We start from the raw sequence: 22,976 nt of genomic DNA on the forward strand, positions 1-22,976 counted from the left end.
GTTGCTATTTTTTTTTTCTTTTTTACAGAAGACATGGATTAATAGTCCGAGAGATCTAGGGATAAATGTTTACTGTTTTAATCTTGGACTTTGTGAGCAGGATGAAAAAAATAAAATAAAAAGATAGGCTACTTATGATAGTATAAATATGATTGTAACATATTGATCTGCAAAAAGGAAGGTATGCAATTTTGCCATGTTAGCATCTCTGAAGCTGTAAGTTATTTAAAGTAAATTCATAATAATTTCAGTATCAATCTATAATAAAGACTATAGATAAGAAGAAAATATAATTGGGAAATCTTCAGTTTTCTGAAGCCATTGTGGAGAAAGTAAAAGAAAAACTTTATTTTTCAGGTGAGTCAAATCCTATTCCTACACTAATCAAATTTCAGTTTTCACTCTTTCTTTGAATGTCATTGTAGATATTTTATTTGCAAGTTCTTTTTTTTTTAAATTTGAACCATACATTTCCTATGTAGTGAATTCTTAGAATTTATCCCAGAAAATGTTCTTTTCATGGATTTACAAAACTTTTAATTATTTTTAAATTGTCTCACTTCTGTAGTGTGAAAATAATCAAGAACTTTTAATAAAAAATTAACATTGTCACAGATTAGAGAAATATAATTTATTACATATTTGATTTAATTGGTACATATAACTAAATTTACTTTAAATAATTAAAAACTATGACATGCTGAATAATGACTAATTAATTTTATATATTTACATCTCCTAAAAGTGATAGATATCATCCTTAACTCCATTGAAAAATTGCATTAATGATTTTAAAATGAAAAAAAGATTATGTGTAGAAATTCCATAAAAAGAAAATGTTTTCCATAAACTAAAAAATAATTCAAATTGCTGAAAAACTTAAACTTCTTTTGTATGATTTATACAAATTTTAGCTCAAATTACTGTAAAAACTTATGCTGTTCTGCTTACCTTATCAAAATATGAAAAAAATCTAACATTTGTTATCCAAAACCCCGTTAAATTGATACTTAAATATCTGTTTGAAAAGCAGTGTTGTCTGAATAAAGAATTGGATGTGAAACTTACTGCAGTACACTTTCTCACCCATTTTATTTTAATGTTTTAAGCAACTATAGGGTAGATTTTCTCAGACAAATTTTACATATATATTAGCAAAATAATAAAGAAAACTGTACTACCATGAAATTATAGATTGAATTTTAACTAGATTAAAAATTCTATTATCTTTTGATAGTGAAGCAGATAGAAATAATGGAAAAACAGAAGACTTCACTTCAAAGAAATGTGTTAGGTGTACTTGAAGTCCTCCAAGAAAATGATAATGAGAGCTATCATTAAGAAATGCATAAAGTTAATAGATGTAGAGGGTGCATTTTAGAGATACGAGGTTGTGCAGATCTCAAATACATGGCAAATATATGAATATATTTAGAAAGGTGGAAGTGTACTTTCATGACATCTAACTTTTAAACAGCCTACTAAAACTCAGGCAGAGTGCTGTCAGTACAATGATAAAGTTCAAGTATGTAGCTATGAATTTAATTGGAGAATGCCTTCTTTCACCATCATAGTAGACATTCAAGTTTAAGATAGTTGTGTATGGCTGGGGCAAAGGGAATTTTCATGAAAGAGATGGACTCCTTCTGCCATGTAGTGTCATGGAATTAGAATATTTAAAAGAGCATGTCCTTGACATTGAATTAAAATCACTGTATCTGCAGCTATGGTCATTTTTAGTTATATGCTGTTTGTAATAAAAAAAAATTTATTCTTTTAGGAATGAGGAAGAAATTAATTTATCTCTATGGTCAGGTGAAGAAGGAAGGATTTTGGTTTTTGTCTAAACTTTTCCTATTGAAGTACACATTGGTGTGACTGTGAAGGGAAATAGTCTCACAGCAAAGCACGTGTGTACATTTAATGAAAGTGTGCAACTAATATACTAATATAGTCTTTCATTGTGGGAAAGCATTCTGGAAAAGTCATGCTTGTTTTCAGTGTATAATTCTGTGAAATCAAACTAAACTTACAAACACTTCCAAACTAAGTTTTATGTCCATATGCAAACTTACAAACATTTCCAAACTAAGTTTTATTTCCATTTCCAGGTCCTAAATCTGAAAAAAATAAGTCCTCTCTTTGGAAAGAAAAACAGCCTTACAGGTTTAATCCCTGTTTGGAAAAATTATGTGGTTTTGGTAATATTCAATGTTTTTGTGGATGTATAGATGTGTAACTCAATTGTCAAGGACCTAGCTTTTATGTACTTAAAAATATTGGATTAATTTATTTCTAAGAATATTAACTGTAAATAAGTAAGGCAAGCAAAAATATAAGTTAGTAATTCATGGAATCATTTTTCTCCTCTCTGTTTGTTCTGGTATCTGATACAGCTACATCACACTTACATAGTCCTGAGTTTAACAAGAATTTTTTAGTTTTTATTCCTTGTATAATTCAATCAGTGTATATGCTGAAAAGTACTTCTCATGGAAATCATGGACATATGAAAACATTTAACAAATAGCAAATGAAGGATGTGAAATCAGTTTCATCATATTCATACTAGTGATTGGCCAAGACATATGTAATTCCAATGGAGAAATTTAAGGTCTGAAAACTCCCTTTTTAAAATTTTAAAAAATTTTTTATCATGGTAATATGTAATCAATGCAAATTCCTCCTTTAAACTACATTGATGGGTACAATTCTGTGACATTAATTATATTCATAATTTTGTGCTACCACAACCACCATCCAATATCAAAATTTTTCATTACTTTAAACAGACATTTTGAACCCTTTATGAACACACTCCACTCTGTAAACTTCTTAATTACTTTTTCTGATAAAGAGTCTTCATTATTTTTCTGTTCATAGGGTCACTCACATTAAATCATGGAAAATGGAAACCACACATCAGATTTTATTCTTCTAGGACTCTTTAACCAAACAGGAGCCCACCTCTTCCTGTTTGTGATGATGCTGACAATTGTCTTCAATTCCCTGCTAGGAAATGCCCTCATGATCTTCCTGATTCACCAGGACCGCCGGCTTCACACTCCCATGTACTTTCTTCTGAGCCAACTCTCCCTCATGGACATGATGCTGGTTTGCACAATTGTACCAAAAATGGCTGCTGACTACTTGACTGGAAATAAGTTCATCTCCCTTGTTGGCTGTGGGTTACAGATCTTCCTCTTCCTCACACTGGGTGGTGGAGAGTGCTTACTCCTGGCAGCCATGTCCTATGACCGCTATGTGGCTGTATGTCACCCTCTGCGATATCCCATCCTCATGAGCTGGCAATTATGCCTGAGAATGATTTTGGGATGTTGGTTTCTGGGAGCAGCTGATGGGCTTATGCAGGCTGCTGCTACCCTGAGCTTCCCATTTTGCAAATCACGTGAGATTGATCATTTCTTCTGTGAGGCACCCACACTGTTGCGCTTGGCTTGTGCTGACACATCTGTCTTTGGGTATGCCATGTACATCTGCTGTGTGTTAATGCTTCTGGTCCCAATTTCCTTGATTCTGACCTCCTATACTCTCATCCTAGCTGCTGTTCTCCACATGCGATCTACAGAAGCCCGCAAGAAGGCTTTTGTCACCTGCTCATCACATTTGGCTGTGGTGGGACTCTTTTACGGAGCTGCCATTTTTATTTACATGAGACCCAAATCCTACAGGTCAGCTAACCATGATAAGATTGTGTCTGCTTTTTATACTATCATCACCCCTGCTTTGAACCCCCTCATCTACAGTCTGAGGAACAATGAGGTCAAGGATGCCTTATGGAAGTGTATGCCTCAGTGTAGTACCTTAACTCATGAGTAAGATGGATTTGTCCCAATTTCCAAGGCTATCCAAAGTGATTGCATGTGATTTCCTAGAGTGAATGCATAACCTTGTGCATATTTATATCTACATATTACTTATCTATCTTTTTGAAATATGTACCAATTTTCTAACTTTGGTCTTTTTGCTAAATGGCATCATCAAGTCAAATTGTGGAGGAATTCAAATGTGTAAATCATACCCACTTTGAAAATATTCAACATCATCTATCCCAGTAAATATTTCTTCAAAGATTTAACTAAGTAGTCAAGCACTTTTGAGGTTTAATTGTTGAAATTTTTTATATTGAAGTATAATTTACCCTCTTCAAAATTCTCACATCTGAAACATTATGTTAACTAGTATTGAGAACTACATACACTCATGTAATTCACAGCTACTATCAAAAGACAAATTTCTGTTCTTCCAGAAATAATCCTCATGTTTTTTCCCAGTGAAACATCCAAGGCCATGTTCAACTACTTGTATAACTTTTACCAACATGTTTTAATCAAGGCTATTCTAAAATATTATGTGAATGGAAACTTCATTTTATGTTTCTTGCTTCTTGGCTCAAATTTATTCCTGCATGTTTTTGTATCCATAGTTTTATTTTTCATTTTGTTACTTGATACAATCCCACTGTATAGAACATTTTTTTGTGTAATTTAAACTTTATATTGTTTACTGACACTTTGGCCATGGTCAGTTTGGAATTGTTATGACTGCATCTGCTATAACATCCTTTTTGTTATTATATGTTGTTATTTCTCTTTGTAGAGGTATGTCTAATTTTTCAATAAAATTATCTAAATTTCTTGTACAATTTTACACCCCATCAACGATTGATGCAAGCTGTAGTTGCTCCATATTGTCAGCAATGCTGATGGGCATCATCCTTGTTCATTTTAGCAATTCTGGTGGATGCAGTGATATTTATACATTAGGCCTGATCAAATTCTATCATTCTTCAACTCTCCTCCCATACCCTTGGTATTCATTCCTACAAATATTACCCAGATTTCTTCTTGTAAAAATTGGAAAAAGCATGCAGTTCTTAGGAGTATACCAACCTCATCATGGGTTGTACTTTAACCTCACAATTTGTAAACAGCTGGGGCTTATGTCTAGTTGCAGTCTAGAATCGAAGATGATGGGTTTGTGGGTAGTTCCTAAAATAATTTAGCAGTGTCTTGCAAGGTAACTCCCTCAGAGTAAACAAATTACATTTTCACCAGAAGAAGCAGAATATAACTCAGACAGGAATGGAAGGACTATTTCCGCAGGCAAAGATGATTCTGCAGAATTTAGGACTTCAATTTCTCCTATTTGAACTCATCAGTATCTGTCCATATGTTTCCAATCAAAATTTTAGGATCCTGTTACCTCTAATTCAATCCCCTCACTTTAACAGGAGATACCTGTAAGTTTGGGAATTCATTTTTCTTTTAAGTAAGTCACTCATGGATGAAGGTCTGAGTTTGGTTTTCAGAGATATCAACTCTGTGGCTACAGAAGATAAGTTTTCTTGCAGAGCATGTATAGAATTTTTCATGTGATTTATGCAGAGTTTGCACTAAGAATTTGAAGGCCTGAGATAATGCTTTTCTTACCCAAGATTTTCCTTCACCCTACAAATTTCATGATACTTAGCTTCAAAGAAAAGTTCTTAGGTATCAAATACATGAACACCAGGAACCTTACCTTTGATAAATTACTTGATTAAGAGTATCAAATGATGATATTTGAATAGCTCTATTGCTAAATTTTTGAATGCATTATCTGTGCAGTTTTTGCTGGTAGAGATAAGAGTTCTTAATGACATTAAAACAACTCAGATTAAAGAATCATTTCCAAAATCTCCAGAAAGATTTAGGAAAACCCATCCCTAAGAGTCTGATCCTCTTAATACATTCTTAATCAATACCAGTCAAGTTTCTGAATACAAATAAACATGTAAACATATATACATATTATTATTTTCAATATATTAATGTATTGGCCCAGGAAAATGTAGAAGCTGGCAAGTCTTATATCTATAGGCCATGCTGTCAGACTGGGAACACAAATAAGATTTGATATGTTAATCTTTCAGCAAAGTTTTGTCTTTTCTGGGAAATTTCAAATTTTATTCTGAAGGCCTTAATTAATTGAGGTCCACCCACGTTACCTATGGTAATCTCTTTAACCTAAAGTCAACTGATTGCAGATGTTAACCACATCTGCAAAATATCTTAATAGCAATATCTAGACAGTGTTTGAATATAGTCTGTATTTTGGCAAACCAGGGCTCTGTGGTGACTCTTGGACAATAAGAAATTTTATCCCTGTTTTCTGCTTCTGCTTCTGCTTCTGTAGGGTTTCATCTCCATGCAACTTTCCTAGACAACTGAAGGACCACAATATCACATCCATATTTTAAGTGGTAGGATGAAGGATGCAAGGAGTGTGTGTGTTTCTATCATTTTTTTCTGTTGTTGATATCCAGAATTTAGTCAATATGCTACACCCCTGTGGCTTTAAGGAGAGTGGAGAAGTGCATTGCCTTATGTGAGTGGCAGTGGCCCTACGCCAATGATGCTATGATTGCCAGTGTATGGAAGGGGATGGAGGTAGAAGGAAAACAAGGACAATTATAGGATTTCTGGCTTAAGCAATTGTATGTGGGTGGTGCCATTCACTGGAGTGTAGACTCATTTGTGCAGTTCAGTAGCAGACATGATAAATTTGATATCACTGTGAGACACTAATCACAGGATTTCCTTAATTCAGAGTGGCAGAAATAAGGGTAGACATAGTGTCACCCTGTAATGACTCTGAAAAGCCATAAGGGAAATAAAGTATAATTATTTAATTAAAACATCACATAGCTGGTGTAGAAGGAAACTGAGCAGCTGAACTGCTTTATATCAGAATAAGAAGCATAACATACCATGTGCTTTGTTCTCTCATTTTCATATCTGCCACATTTTGATACACCTGTGTATGTGTGTATATGTGAGGAAGCCAAACCCAACATTCTCATTCAATCAACTGAGTTCCTTTCTACCAAGGGAAAGCTTATGGACCAGTTTTATCAGGCAGTAAGTAAACAGTATATTTCTGATTCATATCATTGGATCAAAATTTGCTTTACTCTGTCTTATTCTATCATATCTGTTAACTCTCTCTAACTTTCTATCTCCTCTCTCTCTCTCTCATTCTCTCTCTCCCGCCCCATATAAAAGCTTAACTGAGTATGTAAATACTATAGCAACAATTATATAACTATAATAATACAGAATATAAAAATAATGCAGTAATAACAGAAATTATTATTTAGTACTCTCAATGTGCCATACTCTGTTTTACAAGTGTGTGTGTATATATGTATGTATGGGTGTATATGTGTGTGTGTGTGTGTTATTTATTGTGTCCCATTTAATTTTCAAAACAACCCTATGGGGCAAGTACTATTATCATCATCTTTAATACAGATTCATTTCAGATATACTTACATATCTGAGGAGTGTTTTATGTATGGATGAAGACAGGAGAAAATTAAATATCTGTAGAGCACTGTATTTGACTTACTATTCTTAATTTTCCCTATTCAAACCAATAGGAAGTAGATTACTTGTGTAGCAATTTTCTGATTGTATTTACTGAGCCAACAGCACACTTATTCCTAGACCAGATAACAGTTATCATACATTTATTTTACCAATATCCTATGTCAACTTTCTGAAATAAAATAATAATTTTATTCTGAAAGTATGGGTTCATTCAATGTTGAACTATAGATTCTCTCATGAAAATTAATTATAGTTGACTGAATTAACAACCAGTTAGTTTGAATCAGTTGGTCACAAACCCAGTAAGTCTGAAGCTTATGTTAATTAGCACAAGAGAGTCATTGACATTATACTTATATATGTGTTTAAAAGGTAAAAATATAATTCATATATGGTATAAAATGCAGGTGTTCACATTAGAATTAATTTTTCTAAGATTTACATATTGAATAATTTTTAAATATTTTTCAGGAAGAAATGATTTGTTTTCCTTTGATCTTTTATATATTTTACAGTCAAACAATTAAGGTGAATAATTAACATAGAAAATAAATAGTTGTTTGATATATGAATGTGTAATCCCAATCATATTGGGAAACAGTGGTTCTCCAATTATAAAGAATTTAAGGAAACATTTTTCATGATTCATCTGTGGAATGATAGATCTAGAAAATAATGTAAATAAATTCTGAATAGAGTTAAGTCAAAATTAATAATTGAGAATAATGATAAACACAAAATAAGAACTGCTTGAAAGTAGTTGAATCAGTGCAAAAACTGTAGGTAAGTCCTTTTCTTTTTGCACCAAGAAGAAAAGATTCAGATATGATGCTGTTTATAGCTAGAAAATGCTTTCAAAACATGTGTGAATTCAATGGACCATTTGGAGAATGACAGTTTTATTAACTAGTTGGAATAAACACATTAAGAAAACTAGATTAACTGAGAAAACCAACCATTTTGTCTACTAGTAAAAACTGGTGGTATTAGAATAAAACTGCACTCAGTAAATAATATGGAATTAAGATTTTAAGATTACAGGGGTTCAACAGCCACTTGAATATTCTGAATATCATCACTTGATTCAAATAAATAAGTCCTCATCTTGTAAAAAGAGGTCCATGTCATAGCAAGTTGATAGTCCTGACTTGATATATTTTATTTTATTTTATTTTTTTTACATTATAAACCATTTGTTTTACATTTCTCAAAGTTCACATTAGTGGTAGCATATAATATTTCTCTTTTTGTGCCTGGCTTATTTCGCTCAGCATTATGTCTTCAAGGTTCATCTATGTTGTCATATGTTTCACGAGATCGTTCCTTCTTACTGCCGCGTAGTATTCCATCGTGTGTATATACCACATTTTATTTATCCACTCATCTGTTGAAGGACATTTGGGTTGTTTCCATCTCTTGGCAATTGTGAATAATGCTCCTATGAACATTGGCGTGCAGATATCTGTTCGTGTCACTGCTTTCCGACCTTCCGGGTATATACCGAGAAGTGCAATCGCTGGATCGAATGGTAACTCTATATCTAGTTTTCTAAGGAACTGCCAAACTGACTTCCAGAGTGGCTGAACCATTATACAGTCCCACCAACAATGAATAAGAGTTCCAATTTCTCCACATCCCCTCCAGCATTTGTAGTTTCCTGCTTGTTTAATGGCAGCCATTCTAACCGGTGTTAGATGGTATCTCATTGTGGTCTTAATTTGCATCTCTCTAATAGCTAGTGAAGCTGAACATTTTTTCCTGTGTTTCTTGGCCATTTGTATTTCCTCTTCAGAGAACTGTCTTTTCATCTCTTTTGCCCATTTTATAATTGGGCTGTCTGTACTATTGTCATTGAGTTGTAGGATTTCTTTATATATGCAAGATATCAGTCTTTTGTCAGATACATGGTTTCCAAACATTTTTTCCCATTGAGTTGGCTGCCTCTTTACCTTTTTGAGAAATTCCTTTGAGGTGCAGAAACTTCTAAGCTTGAGGAGTTCCCATTTATCTATTTTTTCTTTTGTTGCTTGTGCTTTGGGTGTAAAGTCTAGGAACTGGCCGCCTAATACAAGGTCTTGAAGATGTTTTCCTACATTATCTTCTAGGAGTTTTATGGTACTTTCTTTTATATTGAGATCTTTCGTCCATTTTGAGTTAATTTTTGGGGTGAGGTAGGGGTCCTCTTTCATTCTTTTGGATATGGATATCCAACTCTCCCAGCCCCATTTGTTGAAAAGACCATTATGACTCAGTTCAGTGACTTTGGGGGCCTTATCAAAGATCAGTCGGCCATAGATCTGAGGGTCTATCTCTGAATTCTCAATTCGATTCCATTGATCTATATGTCTATCTTTGTGCCAGTACCATGCTGTTTTGGCAACTGTGGCTTTATAATAAGCTTCAAAGTCAGGGAGTGTAAGTCCTCCCACTTCGTTTTTCTTTCTTAGAGTGTCTTTAGCAATTCGAGGCATCTTCCCTTTTCAAATAAATTTGATAACAAGCTTTTCCAAGTCTGCAAAGTAGGTTGTTGGAATTTTGATTGGGATTGCATTGAATCTGTAGATGAGTTTGGGTAGAATTGACATCTTAATGACATTTAGCCTTCCTATCCATGAACATGGAATATTTTTCCATCTTTTAAGGTCCCCTTCTATTTCTTTTAGTAGAGTTATGTAGTTTTCTTTGTATAGGTCTTTTACAGCTTTGGTTAAGTTTATTCCTAGGTACTTGATTTTTTTAGTTGCTATTGAAAATGGTATCTTTTTCTTCAGTGTCTCTTCAGTTTGTTCATTTATAGCATATACAAACATTACTGACTTATGTGCATTAATCTTGTATCCCGCTAATTTGCTAAATTTGTTTATTAGCTCTAGTAGCTGTATCGTCAATTTCTCAGGGTTTTCTAGATATAAGATCATATCATCTGCAAACAATGACAGTTTTACTTCTTCTTTTCCAATTTGGATGCCTTTTATTTCTTTGTCTTGCCGGATTGCCCTGGCTAGCACTTCCAGCACAATGTTGAATAACAGTGGTGACAGTGGGCATCCTTGTCTTGTTCCTGATCTTAGAGGGAAGGCTTTCAGTCTCTCACCATTGAGTACTATGCTGGCTGTGGGTTTTTCATATATGCTCTTTATCATGTTGAGGAAGTTTCCTTCAATTCCTACCTTTTGAAGTGTTTTTATCAAAAAGGGATGTTGGATTTTGTCAAATGCTTTTTCAGCATCTATTGAGATGATCAATTGATTTTTCCCTTTTGACTTGTTAATGTGTTGTAATACATTGATTGATTTTCTTATGTTGAACCATCCTTGCATGCCTGGAATGAACCCCACTTGGTCATGGTGTATGATTTTTTTAATGTGTCTTTGGATTCGATTTGCAAGTATTTTGTTGAGGATTTTTGCATCTATATTCATTAGGGAGATTGGCCGGTAGTTTTCCTTTTTTGTAGCATCTTTGCCTGGCTTTGGTATTAGATTGATGTTAGCTTCATAAAATGAGTTAGGTAGTGTTCCATTTTCTTCAATGTTTTGAAAGACTTTGAGTAAGATTGGTGTCAGTTCTTTCTGGAAAGTTTGGTAGAATTCCCCTGTGAAGCCATCTGGCCCTGGGCATTTATTTGTGGGAAGATTTTTGATGACTGATTGGATCTCTTTGCTTGTGATGGGTTGGTTGAGGTCTTCTATTTCTTCTCTGGTCAGTCTAGGTTGTTCATATGTTTCCCGGATATTGTCCATTTCCTCTACATTATCCAGTTTGTTGCCATACAGTTGTTCATAATATCCTCTTATAATTTTTTTAATTTCTTCAGGATCTGCAGTTATGTCACCTTTTTCATTCATTATTTTGTTTATATGGGTCTTGTCTCTTTTTGATTTTGTCAGTCTAGCTAGGGGCTTGTCAATCTTGTTGATCTTCTCAAAGAACCAACTTTTGGTGATATTTATCCTCTCTATTGTTTTTTTGTTCTCTATGTCATTTATTTCTGCTTTAATCCTTGTGATTTCTTTTCTTCTACTTGGTTTAGGATTGGTTTGCTGTTCATTTTCTAGCTTCTTCAGTTGATCCATTAGTTCTTTGATTTTGGCTCTTTCTTCCTTTTTAATATATGCGTTTAGTGCTATAAATTTCCCCCTTAGCACTGCTTTTGCTGCATCCCATAGGTTTTGGTATGTTGTGTTCTCATTTTCATTCGTCTCTATATATTTAGCAATTTCTCTTGCTATTTCTTCGTTAACCCACTGATTGTTTAGGAGTGTGTTGTTTAACCTCCAGGTATTTGTGAATTTTCTAAGTCTCTGATGGTTATTGACTTCTAATTGTATTCCACTGTGGTCAGAGAATGTGCTTTGAATAATTTCAATCTTTTTAAATTTGTTGAGGCTTGTTTTATGTCCCAGCATATGATCTATTCTGGAGAAAGTTCCATGAGCACTAGAAAAGTATGTGTATCCTGGTGATTTGGGATGTAATGTCCTGTATATGTCTGTTAAATCTAATTCATTTATCAGATTGTTTAGGTTTTCAATTTCCTTATTGGTCTTCTGTCTGGTTGATCTATCTATAGGAGAAAGTGATGTGTTGAAGTCTCCCACAATTATTGTGGAAACATCAATTGCTTCCTTTAGTTTTGCCAGTGTTTCTCTCATGTATTTTGTGGCACCTTGCTTGGGTGCATAGACATTTACAATTGTCATTTCTTCTTGTTGAATTGCCCCTTTTATTAGTATGTAGTGGCCTTCTTTGTCTCTCAAAACATCCCTGCATTTAAAGTCTATTTTATCTGAGATTAATATTGCTACACCTGCTTTCTTTTGGCTGTAGCTTGCATGAAATATTTTTTTCCATCCTTTCACTTTCAGTTTCTTTGTGTCCCTGTGTCTAAGATGAGTCTCTTGTATGCAACATATTGATGGTTCATTTTTTTTTTGATCCATTCTGCGAATCTATATCTTTTAATTGGGGAATTTAATCCATTTACATTCAACGTTATAACCGTGAAGGCATTTCTTGAATCAGCCATCTTATCCTTTGGTTTATGTTTGTCATATTTTTCCCCTCTGTCTATTAATATCCTTTATTGTACCCATACCAAATCTCTTTAGTACTGAACCTTTCTCCAAGTCTCTCTGTCCTTTCTTTGTTTCTCTGTGTGTAGGGCTCCCTTGAGTATCTCCAGTAGGGCAGGTCTCTTGTTAGCAAATTCTCTCAGCATTTGTTTGTCTGTGAAAAATTTAAGCTCTCCCTCAAATTTGAAGGAGAGCTTTGCTGGATAAAGTATTCTTTTTTTCTCACTCAGAATTTTAAATATATCGTGCCAGTGCCTTCTTGCCTCCATGGTGGCTGCTGAGTAGTCACTACTTAGTCTTATGCTGTTTCCTTTGCATGTGGTGAATTGTTTTTCTCTTGCTGCTTTCAGAACTTGCTCCTTCTCTTCTGTGTTTGACAGTGTGATCAGAATATGTCTCGGAGTGGGTTTATTTGGATTTATTCTATTTGGAGTTTGCTGAGCATTTATGATTTGTGTATTTATGTTGTTTAGAAGATTTGGGAAGTTTTCCCCAACAATGTCTTTGAATACTCTTCCTAGACCTTTACCCTTTTCTTCCCCTTCTGGAACACCAATGAGTCTTATATTCAGACGTTTCATATTATCTATCATATCCCTGAGGTCCATTTCGATTTTTTCAATTTTTTTCCCTATTCTTTCTTTTATGCTTTCATTTTCCATTCTGTCATCTTCCAGGTCACTGATTCATTGTTCAACTTCCTCTAGTCTTGTACTATGAGTGTCCAGAATCCTTTTAATTTGGTCAACAGTTTCTTTAATTTCCATAAGATCATCCATTTTTTTATTTAGTCTTGCAATGTCTTCTTTATGCTCTTCTAGGGTCTTCTTGATATCCTTTGTATCCGTACTATGGTCTCATTGTTCATGTTTAGTTCTTTGTGTAGCTGCTCTAGGTGCTGTGTCTCTTCTGATCTTTTGATTTGGTTGCTTGGTCTTGGGTTATCCATATCGTCTGGTTTTTTCATATGCTTTATAATTTTCTGTTGTTTTTGGCCTCTTGGCATTTGCTGAACTTGATAGGGTTCTTTTAGGATTTGTAGACTAATTGAAGTCCTTATCTCTAATTTATCAAATCTACAGCTTCTTGGAGTACACTTTCTCTAACTAACCGGCAGGTGGCGTCCACGAGCTACCTGTTCTCCACAAGCCAGTTCTCCCCTGCTTAGCCTTTTTGGTGAGTGGGGGAGTGAGTCTTGTGGGGTCCAATTGGTGCACCAAGCTTGCGTGTGTAGTTGGTGTTGCCTGCCCTGTATATGGGGCATGTGTCTGGGCAGTCAGGGAGGGGGGGTGGCTCTAACAATGAAATCTCCCTGGTGATCCTAGAGTTTTAAAGCTGCTGCAATAGTCTAATCCTTCAGTTCAGTCCTGCCACAGTTTGTCTCTGCCACTGACCCACAAGTCCTTGGTATTGGCGTATGGCTCCTGAGACTTGCAAGTGGGCCGCTCTTCCAGGCTGTGCACCCCGGTTCCTCTGTTGAGGGATGATTGTGCTATGTCACAGGTGAGTGCCATCCCCCCAGGGCAGTTCTGGGCTGCTGGGCTGTGTAGGGAGGCTCCCAGTCTGCTGAAATGATGACTGAATGGGGCTTTGCTAATTCACACTGCTCCACCTTCCCAACTCTGGGACAATCAGCTGAGGTTGCAGGGAAGGCTAATGTCCACGCCCAGTTTTGTGATGTGTGCCTGTTATTTGAAGCACCTCCGTCACACTGGGCTGTCTGGGGCAGCTCTGGGTTATGGGGCTGGCGATGGGCAGGAGTGTTTCCTGTCCACCAGGATGATGACTATGAGCAGATATCCCCCTTTTCTTGGGAAGTTGTGTTGTTTAGTGAATTTTCTCAGCCACTGGATGATTGCCTTTTGTCTCAGAGCTCTCTTAGTTCTGCTCTTGTCTTGACCTGCCCCAATTGCAAGTCTTTGAAGCTTTCTGTATTGGGCTTCTTAGAGTAATTGTTTTAGAAAAAGAAAAAAGGATTAAAAAAAAGGGCCCTCCTCAGAGATCTAATGGGCTATTGAAATGCTAAGAGACAAAGCAACCAGGGCCATTAAGGAAAGGTCCACAGGGCAGAGAGATCAGCTTTTCTTCGGGATTTGCATATGAGCCTCAGGGCCTGAGCTCTGCCCTTCCCCTTTCTATGTTCACCAGAACTCCAAAAAGCCTCCGCTTTTATTTTGGAGTTTTTTGTGTTGTTCTTTTCTATGCCTGTCTCCTCTCTGCTGGGCTGGCTGCTCTCAGATTCTCTGGTGTCTGGTTTCAGTCTATCTATGGCTGGAGTTTGGATCAGTAGAATGAGTTTCCGATAAGGGCTGCCACTGCAGTTCTCCCTTCTCCTTCCCAGAGCTGACAGTCCCTCCTCCCATGGGACTGAGCCTGGCAGGGAGGTGTGCGGGTCCCCTGGCCACAAAAACTTACAGATTTCACTGATCTCAGCAGTTCCACGTTTTCATGAGTGTTGTATGAAGTATGCCCAAAGTCCAATTGCTCTGTGGTGTCCAGTCCACGCAGTTCCTGGCTTTCTACCTACTTTCCTGGAGGAGTAACTGAAATCTCTGAACTGTAATCCAGCTGCCTTGATCTCTGATAATCACTGTGTAGCCTTTATCTCATGCTCTTGTGATTCCTGACTTGATTTTGAAACTCACATTTCTAACTCTCATTTTATTCTGTAATAAATCTGGGTTTTACATTTTTTCTTCCATTTCTATTCATCTCTTATTTACTTATTTTGTTTCATTTAGTAAAATGTGGGGGGCTTTATGAGAAGATACAAGAATTAAACTTTTGTGCTCTTGGCACTGTTCTCTTCTTCCCAAACAAGTCTGCACTTCTTTTCCTTTATATTTCTAATTTTTATTATGACTATACCAGAAAATACCATCATGTTCCTACTTAACTGCAGGTACTAACATACTCATAAACATATGTATTTCTAACATTGTTCCCCAAATCACTGACTTTCTGTCAGGCAGGAAAAAGATTTCATTTGCTGGCTGTGGCTTCCAGATATTTCTGTTCCTCACTCGGCTGGGCATTGAGTGCTCCTCCTGGCAGCCATGTCTTATGACCACTATGTATTTCTTCCAGTTTGCTAAAGCTGCTAGAATGCAAAATACCAGAAATGGATTGGCTTTTACAAATGTTTACTAGATTACAAATTTACAGATCTAAGGCTATAAAAGTGCCCAAAGTAAGGCATCAACAAGGAGATACCTTCACTGAAGGAGAGTCAATGGAACACCTCTGTCAGCTGGGAAGGCATGTGGCTGGCGTCTGCTGGTCCTTTGTTCCAAGGTTGCATTTCAAAATGGCTTTCTCCAAAATGACTCTGGGCTTCTGTCTCTCTTAGCTTCACTCAGCTCTCTGTTTGGTTCTTCTGGAGCATTTCTCTCTAAGTTTCTGGGAGTCCTCTCTTAGCTTCTCTGGCAAATCTTGATTACATATCTTAGCTTCTCTCCAAAATGTCTGTCTCAGCTTCTCTGAGCTCCATCTCTCTGTGAGCTCTTTTAAGGATTAAAGGATTCCAGTGATCTAATTAAGATCCACCCTGACTTGGCAGGATCACATCTCCCTGGAAATATTCAATCAAATGGTTCACTCCACAAGGTTGGATTAAAAGATCAGGGCCCTTCTGGGATCCATAACATCTTCAAACTGACACAGTAACCATCTGTCACCCATTGCACTATCTGATTCTTATGAATAAGCATGTCAGTGTTCTCACGGCCAGAGTCCTGGCTCATTGGGGCAATCAACTCCACAGTTCACACAGCCTATGCACTTCCATTTCCCCTTCTGTGGTTCAAGAGCCATTGATCACCTTTTCTGTGAAGTCCCAGCCATGTTGAAGTTGTCCTGTGTAGACACATAATGCCAAGAATGAGGAGTTTTTATAAGTCGTATCATCTTCCTACTCATCCCTATTTCTACGGTGTCTGCCTCTTATGTGCAAGTTCTCCTCACTGTCATCCAAATGAGGCACAGAAAAAGTCATATTCTACCCATTCCTTCCTCAATTATTGTGGTTACAATGTAATATGGGCCACCTATTTTCACGTATGTGAGACCTAAACTCCAAGCCAGGACAAATTCCTGGAAAATTCTTTACCATCTTCACACCCACACTCAATCCTCTAATCTACAAATTTTGGAAAAAGTTGTTTTGCTAGCAATTAAAAGTATGTTCATTTTCAATATTGATTACTTTTCCACTTTTCTTAGAAAGTTCCTTCTAAGAAAATATTCCACTTTTTCTTTCTGAATTCAAATAAATTTTCATTAGATTGAGCAAAAATCTATGCAATATATGTAATTCCATTTCATTAATTTCAATTTGGATTTACTCCATCAGATATTTAAACATTTAAAATTTAAAATTCCAAAATATATTATCAGAACAATCCAAACTCCATATTTCTACCAAAGATCCAGAATGCCTGTGTTCCCTTGGGTTATTGCTGTTGGTATTTTTACATCTCCAATATTAGCTAAACCATTGGCAAAATGATATTTCCCACTCTAATTAGTATTTAAATTTTAGTAAAATTAAATGACTTTCATAATTTATTAGTTATTTATGTTCTTCTTTTGGGATTTCCTGATACATGTAATGCTCGTGTTACTATTTTTCAGTTGATTTTAGGAGTTCTATATGTATAATGAATGAATACATTGCCAATTATTTTGCAAATATTTTTTTCTGTCCATTTTCAATATTGATTACTTTTCCACTTTTCTTAGAAAGTTCCTTCTAAGAAAATATTTGAATTAAGTTTTGAAGGATTTCTGTTTGGTGTCATTTAAGAAAGGACAGCCCACCCCCATATTCCAAGAAATAGGAAAACACATCTTTATTTTCTAGTACCTTTATATTTTAATTATATACAATTCAGTATTTAATGCATTTGGTATTTATTTATTGGTGTTTGGTGTGAGGTGTAGAATCTGATTTTCTTTTCTTTTCCAATTGTCTAGACAGTTGTTCTGGATGCACTTTTTAAGAACAAATTGTTGTCATCATTTTTTGTAACCATCCTTACTTTTATATTAAAGTCACATCTGTCCATTCTATCACTCTGTGTTCTGATTTTCTTTCATTCTTTGCTTTTTTCCTCCATAAGGGTCATAGTCTTTCACTGGCAAAATCATTTTGTTGTGCATTCAGATGTCAAGCCTAGATAAAAATGGATGCATTTCCTCTTAAACTGTTCATAATAATAAATGGGAAATGTAGGTCACAGAAGAGTGTATTTCATGACAATACAAAGATGAAATAAACAGAATGCAGAATGTAGCTTATTCTACAGGACAAATGACCCAGTTTTATTGCAAATAAATAACTATTTAAAATTGGATTGGAATAATATAGAATATAAGAGAACTAAAAAGACACTAACATAATTATTTATGACACTTTTTTATTCCAATTCTTAAATATATTATAACATAGCATTCACTGAAATGTTAACAGTTATTTGATGATATTAAAAATTATTGCTAAATGTTTAAGATTTGATAATGATTTAGTGATTGTATTTAAAAGAACCCATATTGTCAGAGGTATGTTCCAAAAGGTTACAGATGAAAAAATAAGATGTATGGAGCAGAGATGAAAGGGGTATATGGAGCAATATTTGCTTTGTGTCGATAATTGTTGAAGCTGCATGATAGATGCATATGGTTCAGCATGATATCCCTTCACTGTTCAAAGTTTCCATAACCATTTAATGAACTTTGAGCTATTCTCATCCCTTTATTCTTCCAAATCCAAAATATTATATTTCCAGTAATGCCACCAAATTTAACCTACAAAAACATGTAATTTGTATCAAATTCCACAATGTTGTACAATGTTCAGAGAATACTTAAAATATTTGCCATGTTCCATTTTGCCTTCTAGAAATATGATGCATTTCTTTACCATGCCATAAGCAGAGTTGGGGGAAAATGCAAATTTTGTGATGGATTTATTTAAGGAAATGTATACATTTTATTGAATTTCTGATTTTATATAAATATCACAATTTCTAACTTTATATTCATCATGGAACACTACATTTTCTGAGCTTTCTTTTTGGTTCTTATAATTTTTCCATTGATCCTAATGGTGCTCCAGGTGTTTATATTATATGCAAATAGAGTTAGTTTTGTGCTCAGTTCCCAACAGTAAAATACATTCAGTTCTGATGTTATGTAGCATGATAGGCAGGGTTACTGCTTCCAGGAAATCACTGAGTAAAACATGTGTTACTTGGCATTTAGTGCACTGATCATAACATTGATGGGAAGTATTAATAGCAATATTTAGTAGATCTATGGAGTTTATCGTGGCACAGACTATTTCTCATTCCTAGAATACGAAAGAGTTTGTATATTGTTTCTTTTTAGGAATTACTCTTCTTTTTTAAATAAAAAATATTCATCCTCCATTTGTATGTTATCAAACTTTTTATTTAATTTAGTTACATCAACTTTTCTTTTGCTCTAATATCCAATTCATTCACAAATTCTGTTGGTAGCACCTTAAGAATAGACACCATATCTGTCCACATTGCAAATGCTCCCTGTGCCAGTTTGGATGTATTATGTCCCCCAAAATGCCATTATATTTGAGGCAATCTTGTGGGGGCAGACATATTAGTGTTGATTGGGTCAGATCCTATTGATTGTTTCCCTGGAGATGTGACTCAATCAACTATGGGCAAGACCTTTGATTGGATAATATCCATGGAGGGGTTTCCTCACCCATTCATGGTGGGTGTTAATCAGATCATTAGAGTCATATAAAGGAGTTCACAGACAGAAGGACCTCAGAGCAGCTGTAACTGACATTTTGGAGAGCAACTGAGAGTGACATTTTGAAGAGGAACTGCAGCTAAGAGAGGACAAAACACCCCAAGAAAAGCTGTATTAGTTAGGGTTCTCTAGGGAGACAGAATCAGTGAGAGATGTAACAAACTGTCAATTCCAAGGAAGATGTCCGATGAACTCCTCAGGAAACGAACCGACAACTTCCACGAAGTCCTCAGGAAATGAACTGGGATTTTCGACGAACATGCTCGATGAACTCCTCGGGAAACGAACCGGCAACTTCGACGAGCTCCCCAGGAAATGCTTCACTGGGCAGCTGAAGAAGAAGTGAAGGTTCTCTAACTTCCTGGCTTATAAGCCTTCAACTAATCATCCGGACCAAATACAGCCAATTGCATTCTCTCACTGTGGAAGGCAGCCCCTTGATGAGTCATCAGTCAGCCGCAGTCAGTTGACTGATGATCCAACAAACCAGCCCATTGGTTTATTAACCAGCCCCAAATATCCTCACAGCAATCGTCAGGCCAGTGTCCGCTTGACCAGACAGCTAGGCCACCTAGCCAAGTTGACACATGAACCCAACCATCACAGAAGCTGAGAGAGAGGAGCTTGATAGAATGCCATTTTGAAATGCAACCTGGGAACAAGTGGACACCAGCCACGTGTCTTCCCAGCTAACAGAGGCTTTCCAGATGCCATTGGCCATCCTTCAGTGAAGGTACCATATTGTTGATGCCTTACCTGGGACACTTTATGGTCTTAAGACTGTAACTTTACAACCAAATAAGCCCCCTTTATAAAAGTCAATCCATTTATGGTGTTTTGCAAAATAGCAGCATTAGCAAACCAGAACACTCCCTTACTGAAATAATGGGCCCAATTCTCATCATAACTTGCTTGGGCACCATGACAAACCCTTAAGTGAGACTCTTCCAACTTTCAGACTTGCACCTTTAGAGTCATTCCATAAAACAGGCAGAGAAATCCTATTAAAACATTAGTCATGTTGGTATCTCACCCTGCCCAAATCCTTCTGATGGCTTTTGAATAAATCCAGTTCTTTAGGACACCATGATGAGCTATTATATCCATATCTCACCTCACTCATATTACATCCTACCTCCTTGAATTTCTGCAGCTAGCCTCTTGTTTTTTGTCATGGCTCCAGGCCCTTTGCACTGCTGTTTCCCATGCTACAGCTCTCTTTCTGCACTCTTTCTTATTGGATCATGCCCTCCTTTTATTCATATTTCTGCCCAAATATCACCATGATGGCTTGAAGCTGCATGCACCCCAGAACAACATGCTCTTTAATCTAATCCATTTCCATGGCTGTAAACCCATTGTAAGTAGGAACTTTTGATGAGATTACTTCACTTAGGGTGTGACCCACTTCATTCAGGATGGGTCTTAATCCTCCTATTGGAGTCCTTTATAAACAGGATGGATACATGGAAAGAGAGAGAGAGAAACCCATGGAAGCAAGAAGCAGAAAGCAATGAAATCTAGAAGAGAAGGGAGAGACCAGCAGATGCTACCATGTGCCTTGTAATGTGGCAGAGGAGACAAGGATCACTGACAGCCAGTATTCATGAAGAAAGCATTGCCTTGGTGATGGCTTCATTTGCACATTTTCACGGCCTCAAATTCTAGGAGAATAAATTCCCATTGTTGAAATCCAATGCATTTCATGGTATTTCCATTAAGTATTCTAGGAAATGAAAACATCTGTTAAGACAGGCCTTTGCTAAACAACCAATTTAACACTGTAGCACCATAATGTTATAAGACATTGCCTTGTTTGTTTTTGTTTTGTAAGCCTTAGGTTACTTGGAATTATATTGTTTGCTTATTTGTATGGGCATTTTTCATGTATGTTTTTCCCTTCAGTATCTAAAGCTACTTAAGGACAGTTATCCATCTTGATGGTTTAGGTCTGTGACTATAGGAACTGAAACAGGAGCTCACAAACAACATATTTTCAATAATTATTAATGAATGAGTTACCTAATATTGGACCATCTAGAATTTTGAAATTGAAAATGTATAGTTAGAGCTGGTTGGCTGCCAGGAATTTGGTGGAGTGGGTGAGGTGAAGTGGGCTTCTCCTCCATGAAAGAAACTAGAGAGGGGCTGGAAGACCCCTGAGGCCAGGTTTTGGGGTGTGACCATGCATAGAGGGATCCCTACAGTATGTGTTGGGGACATGAACAAATACACAGAGAGACTGCACCTTGAAGGACAGGGTGAGTTTGGCTAGGACTGCCTCCAGGGTCCAGCATTGGTGAGACAGCTGTCAGGCACAGGAGAGAACAGTGGATCTCCACTCCCATGCACCCACCTAGGCAGTTAGCTGGGGAGGTGATCCTCCACAGCCATACAGCCAGGAGCTCCTGTGAGGGAACACAGGAGGCAGCATTTACTCTCCCACCATGGAAGTCTGGGGTGTGCAATGGCAAGAAGCAGGAATAGGAGAGGGCACCATATAGAAGCATAAGGAAACTGTTCCATATCCCAGAGGCTCACAGATGCATGACAGACAGGGAGGAGGACACATTTGAACCGGAGGGTGCCCTTGAGCAGACTCCCTACCAAACTGCACAGGGCCCACATCGCACCTCCAGGGCAGGCAGACCCCAGTGCACATGAGAACTGATGCACTGATTGGATCCCCACCTGGTGTAGACTCCACCCAGCACACAGAAGAAGTCCAGGGAATGCTGGCTTGAGAGGAAAAGGTGGCTCAAGAGTGCCCCCTGCTGGTATGCTAGAGAAACTGCACTCCAGCAAGCTGTAGCTCTGCCAAATTATATATAAATGCTCAAGTAATTCTGTGTTTCCCAAATAACCTTGTCAAGACAAGCAAATGCCCCAAGGCCAACAGCAAATTTTAAATCACTTGAAGAATTTAGAAGATATGGGCAAGCCAAATGAACAAAGCCAGAGGAAACACAAAATTTGGAGCAATTAACTAAAGAAGTACACATTAAAATCCCCAAAACAACTTCAACAAGATGGCTAAAGAATAAAGGACATCAAGAAGACACTAGAAAAGAAGAATTTGAAAGAGTAAAAATCAGTAGAATTTATGGAAAGAAAAATACTGTTGATAAAATTTAAAATATACTAGAGAAACACAACAGCAGATTTGAAGAGGCAGAAGAAAGAATAGGTGAACTAGAGGACAGTGAAATTGAATGCAAACACACAAAAGAACAAATGGTGAAAAAAATAAAAAAAATTGGAAGTGGATCTCAGGGAAATGGTGGACAATGTGAAGTAAACAAATACAAGAATCATTGGAGTCCTAGAAGAAGAGATGGGTAAAGACCTAGGAAGAGTGTTTCCAAACATAGTTGGGGAAAAATTCCCACCCTTGAGAGTTGGGAAATATACCCCCAGATCTATGATCAACTGATTTTTTCATAAGGCTCCCAAATCCACTGAACTGGGACAGAACAGTTTCTTTAACAACTGTACTGGGAGAACTGGATATCCATAACCAAAGGAATGAAAGAGGACTGCTACCTCAAAACCTATACAAAAATTAACTCAAAGTGGATCAAAGACCTCAATATAAGAGATAGCACAACAGAAATTTTAGAAGATAATATAGGTAAACATCTTCAATACCTAGTAATAGGGGGTCACTACTTCAAGCTTAAACCCAAAGCATAAGCAACAAAAGAAAAAATAG

General features: G+C 36.5%; 1 protein-coding gene and 1 pseudogene across 1 annotated transcript; both read left to right on the forward strand.

The window, feature by feature from the left end:
- The first annotated feature begins 2,901 nt into the window (after positions 1-2,901).
- Positions 2,902-3,840, forward strand: LOC119506315 (olfactory receptor 2T8-like). Its single transcript, XM_037799292.1, has one exon. The coding sequence runs from the start codon at positions 2,902-2,904 to the stop codon at positions 3,838-3,840; it is 939 nt and encodes a 312-aa protein (XP_037655220.1).
- Positions 3,841-4,990: 1,150 nt separating this feature from the next.
- On the forward strand, positions 4,991-16,638 carry LOC119506589 (annotated as a pseudogene).
- The last annotated feature ends 6,338 nt before the right edge of the window (positions 16,639-22,976 follow it).

This window comes from Choloepus didactylus, chromosome 11, assembly GCF_015220235.1.
Source record: "Choloepus didactylus isolate mChoDid1 chromosome 11, mChoDid1.pri, whole genome shotgun sequence".
Lineage (NCBI taxonomy): Eukaryota > Metazoa > Chordata > Mammalia > Pilosa > Megalonychidae > Choloepus > Choloepus didactylus.

What these genes read in the sequence shown, in the direction of transcription:
- LOC119506315 (XM_037799292.1), top strand. Translation starts at nt 2,902, where the DNA reads ATGGAAAATGGAAACCACACATCAGATTTTATTCTTCTAGGACTCTTT.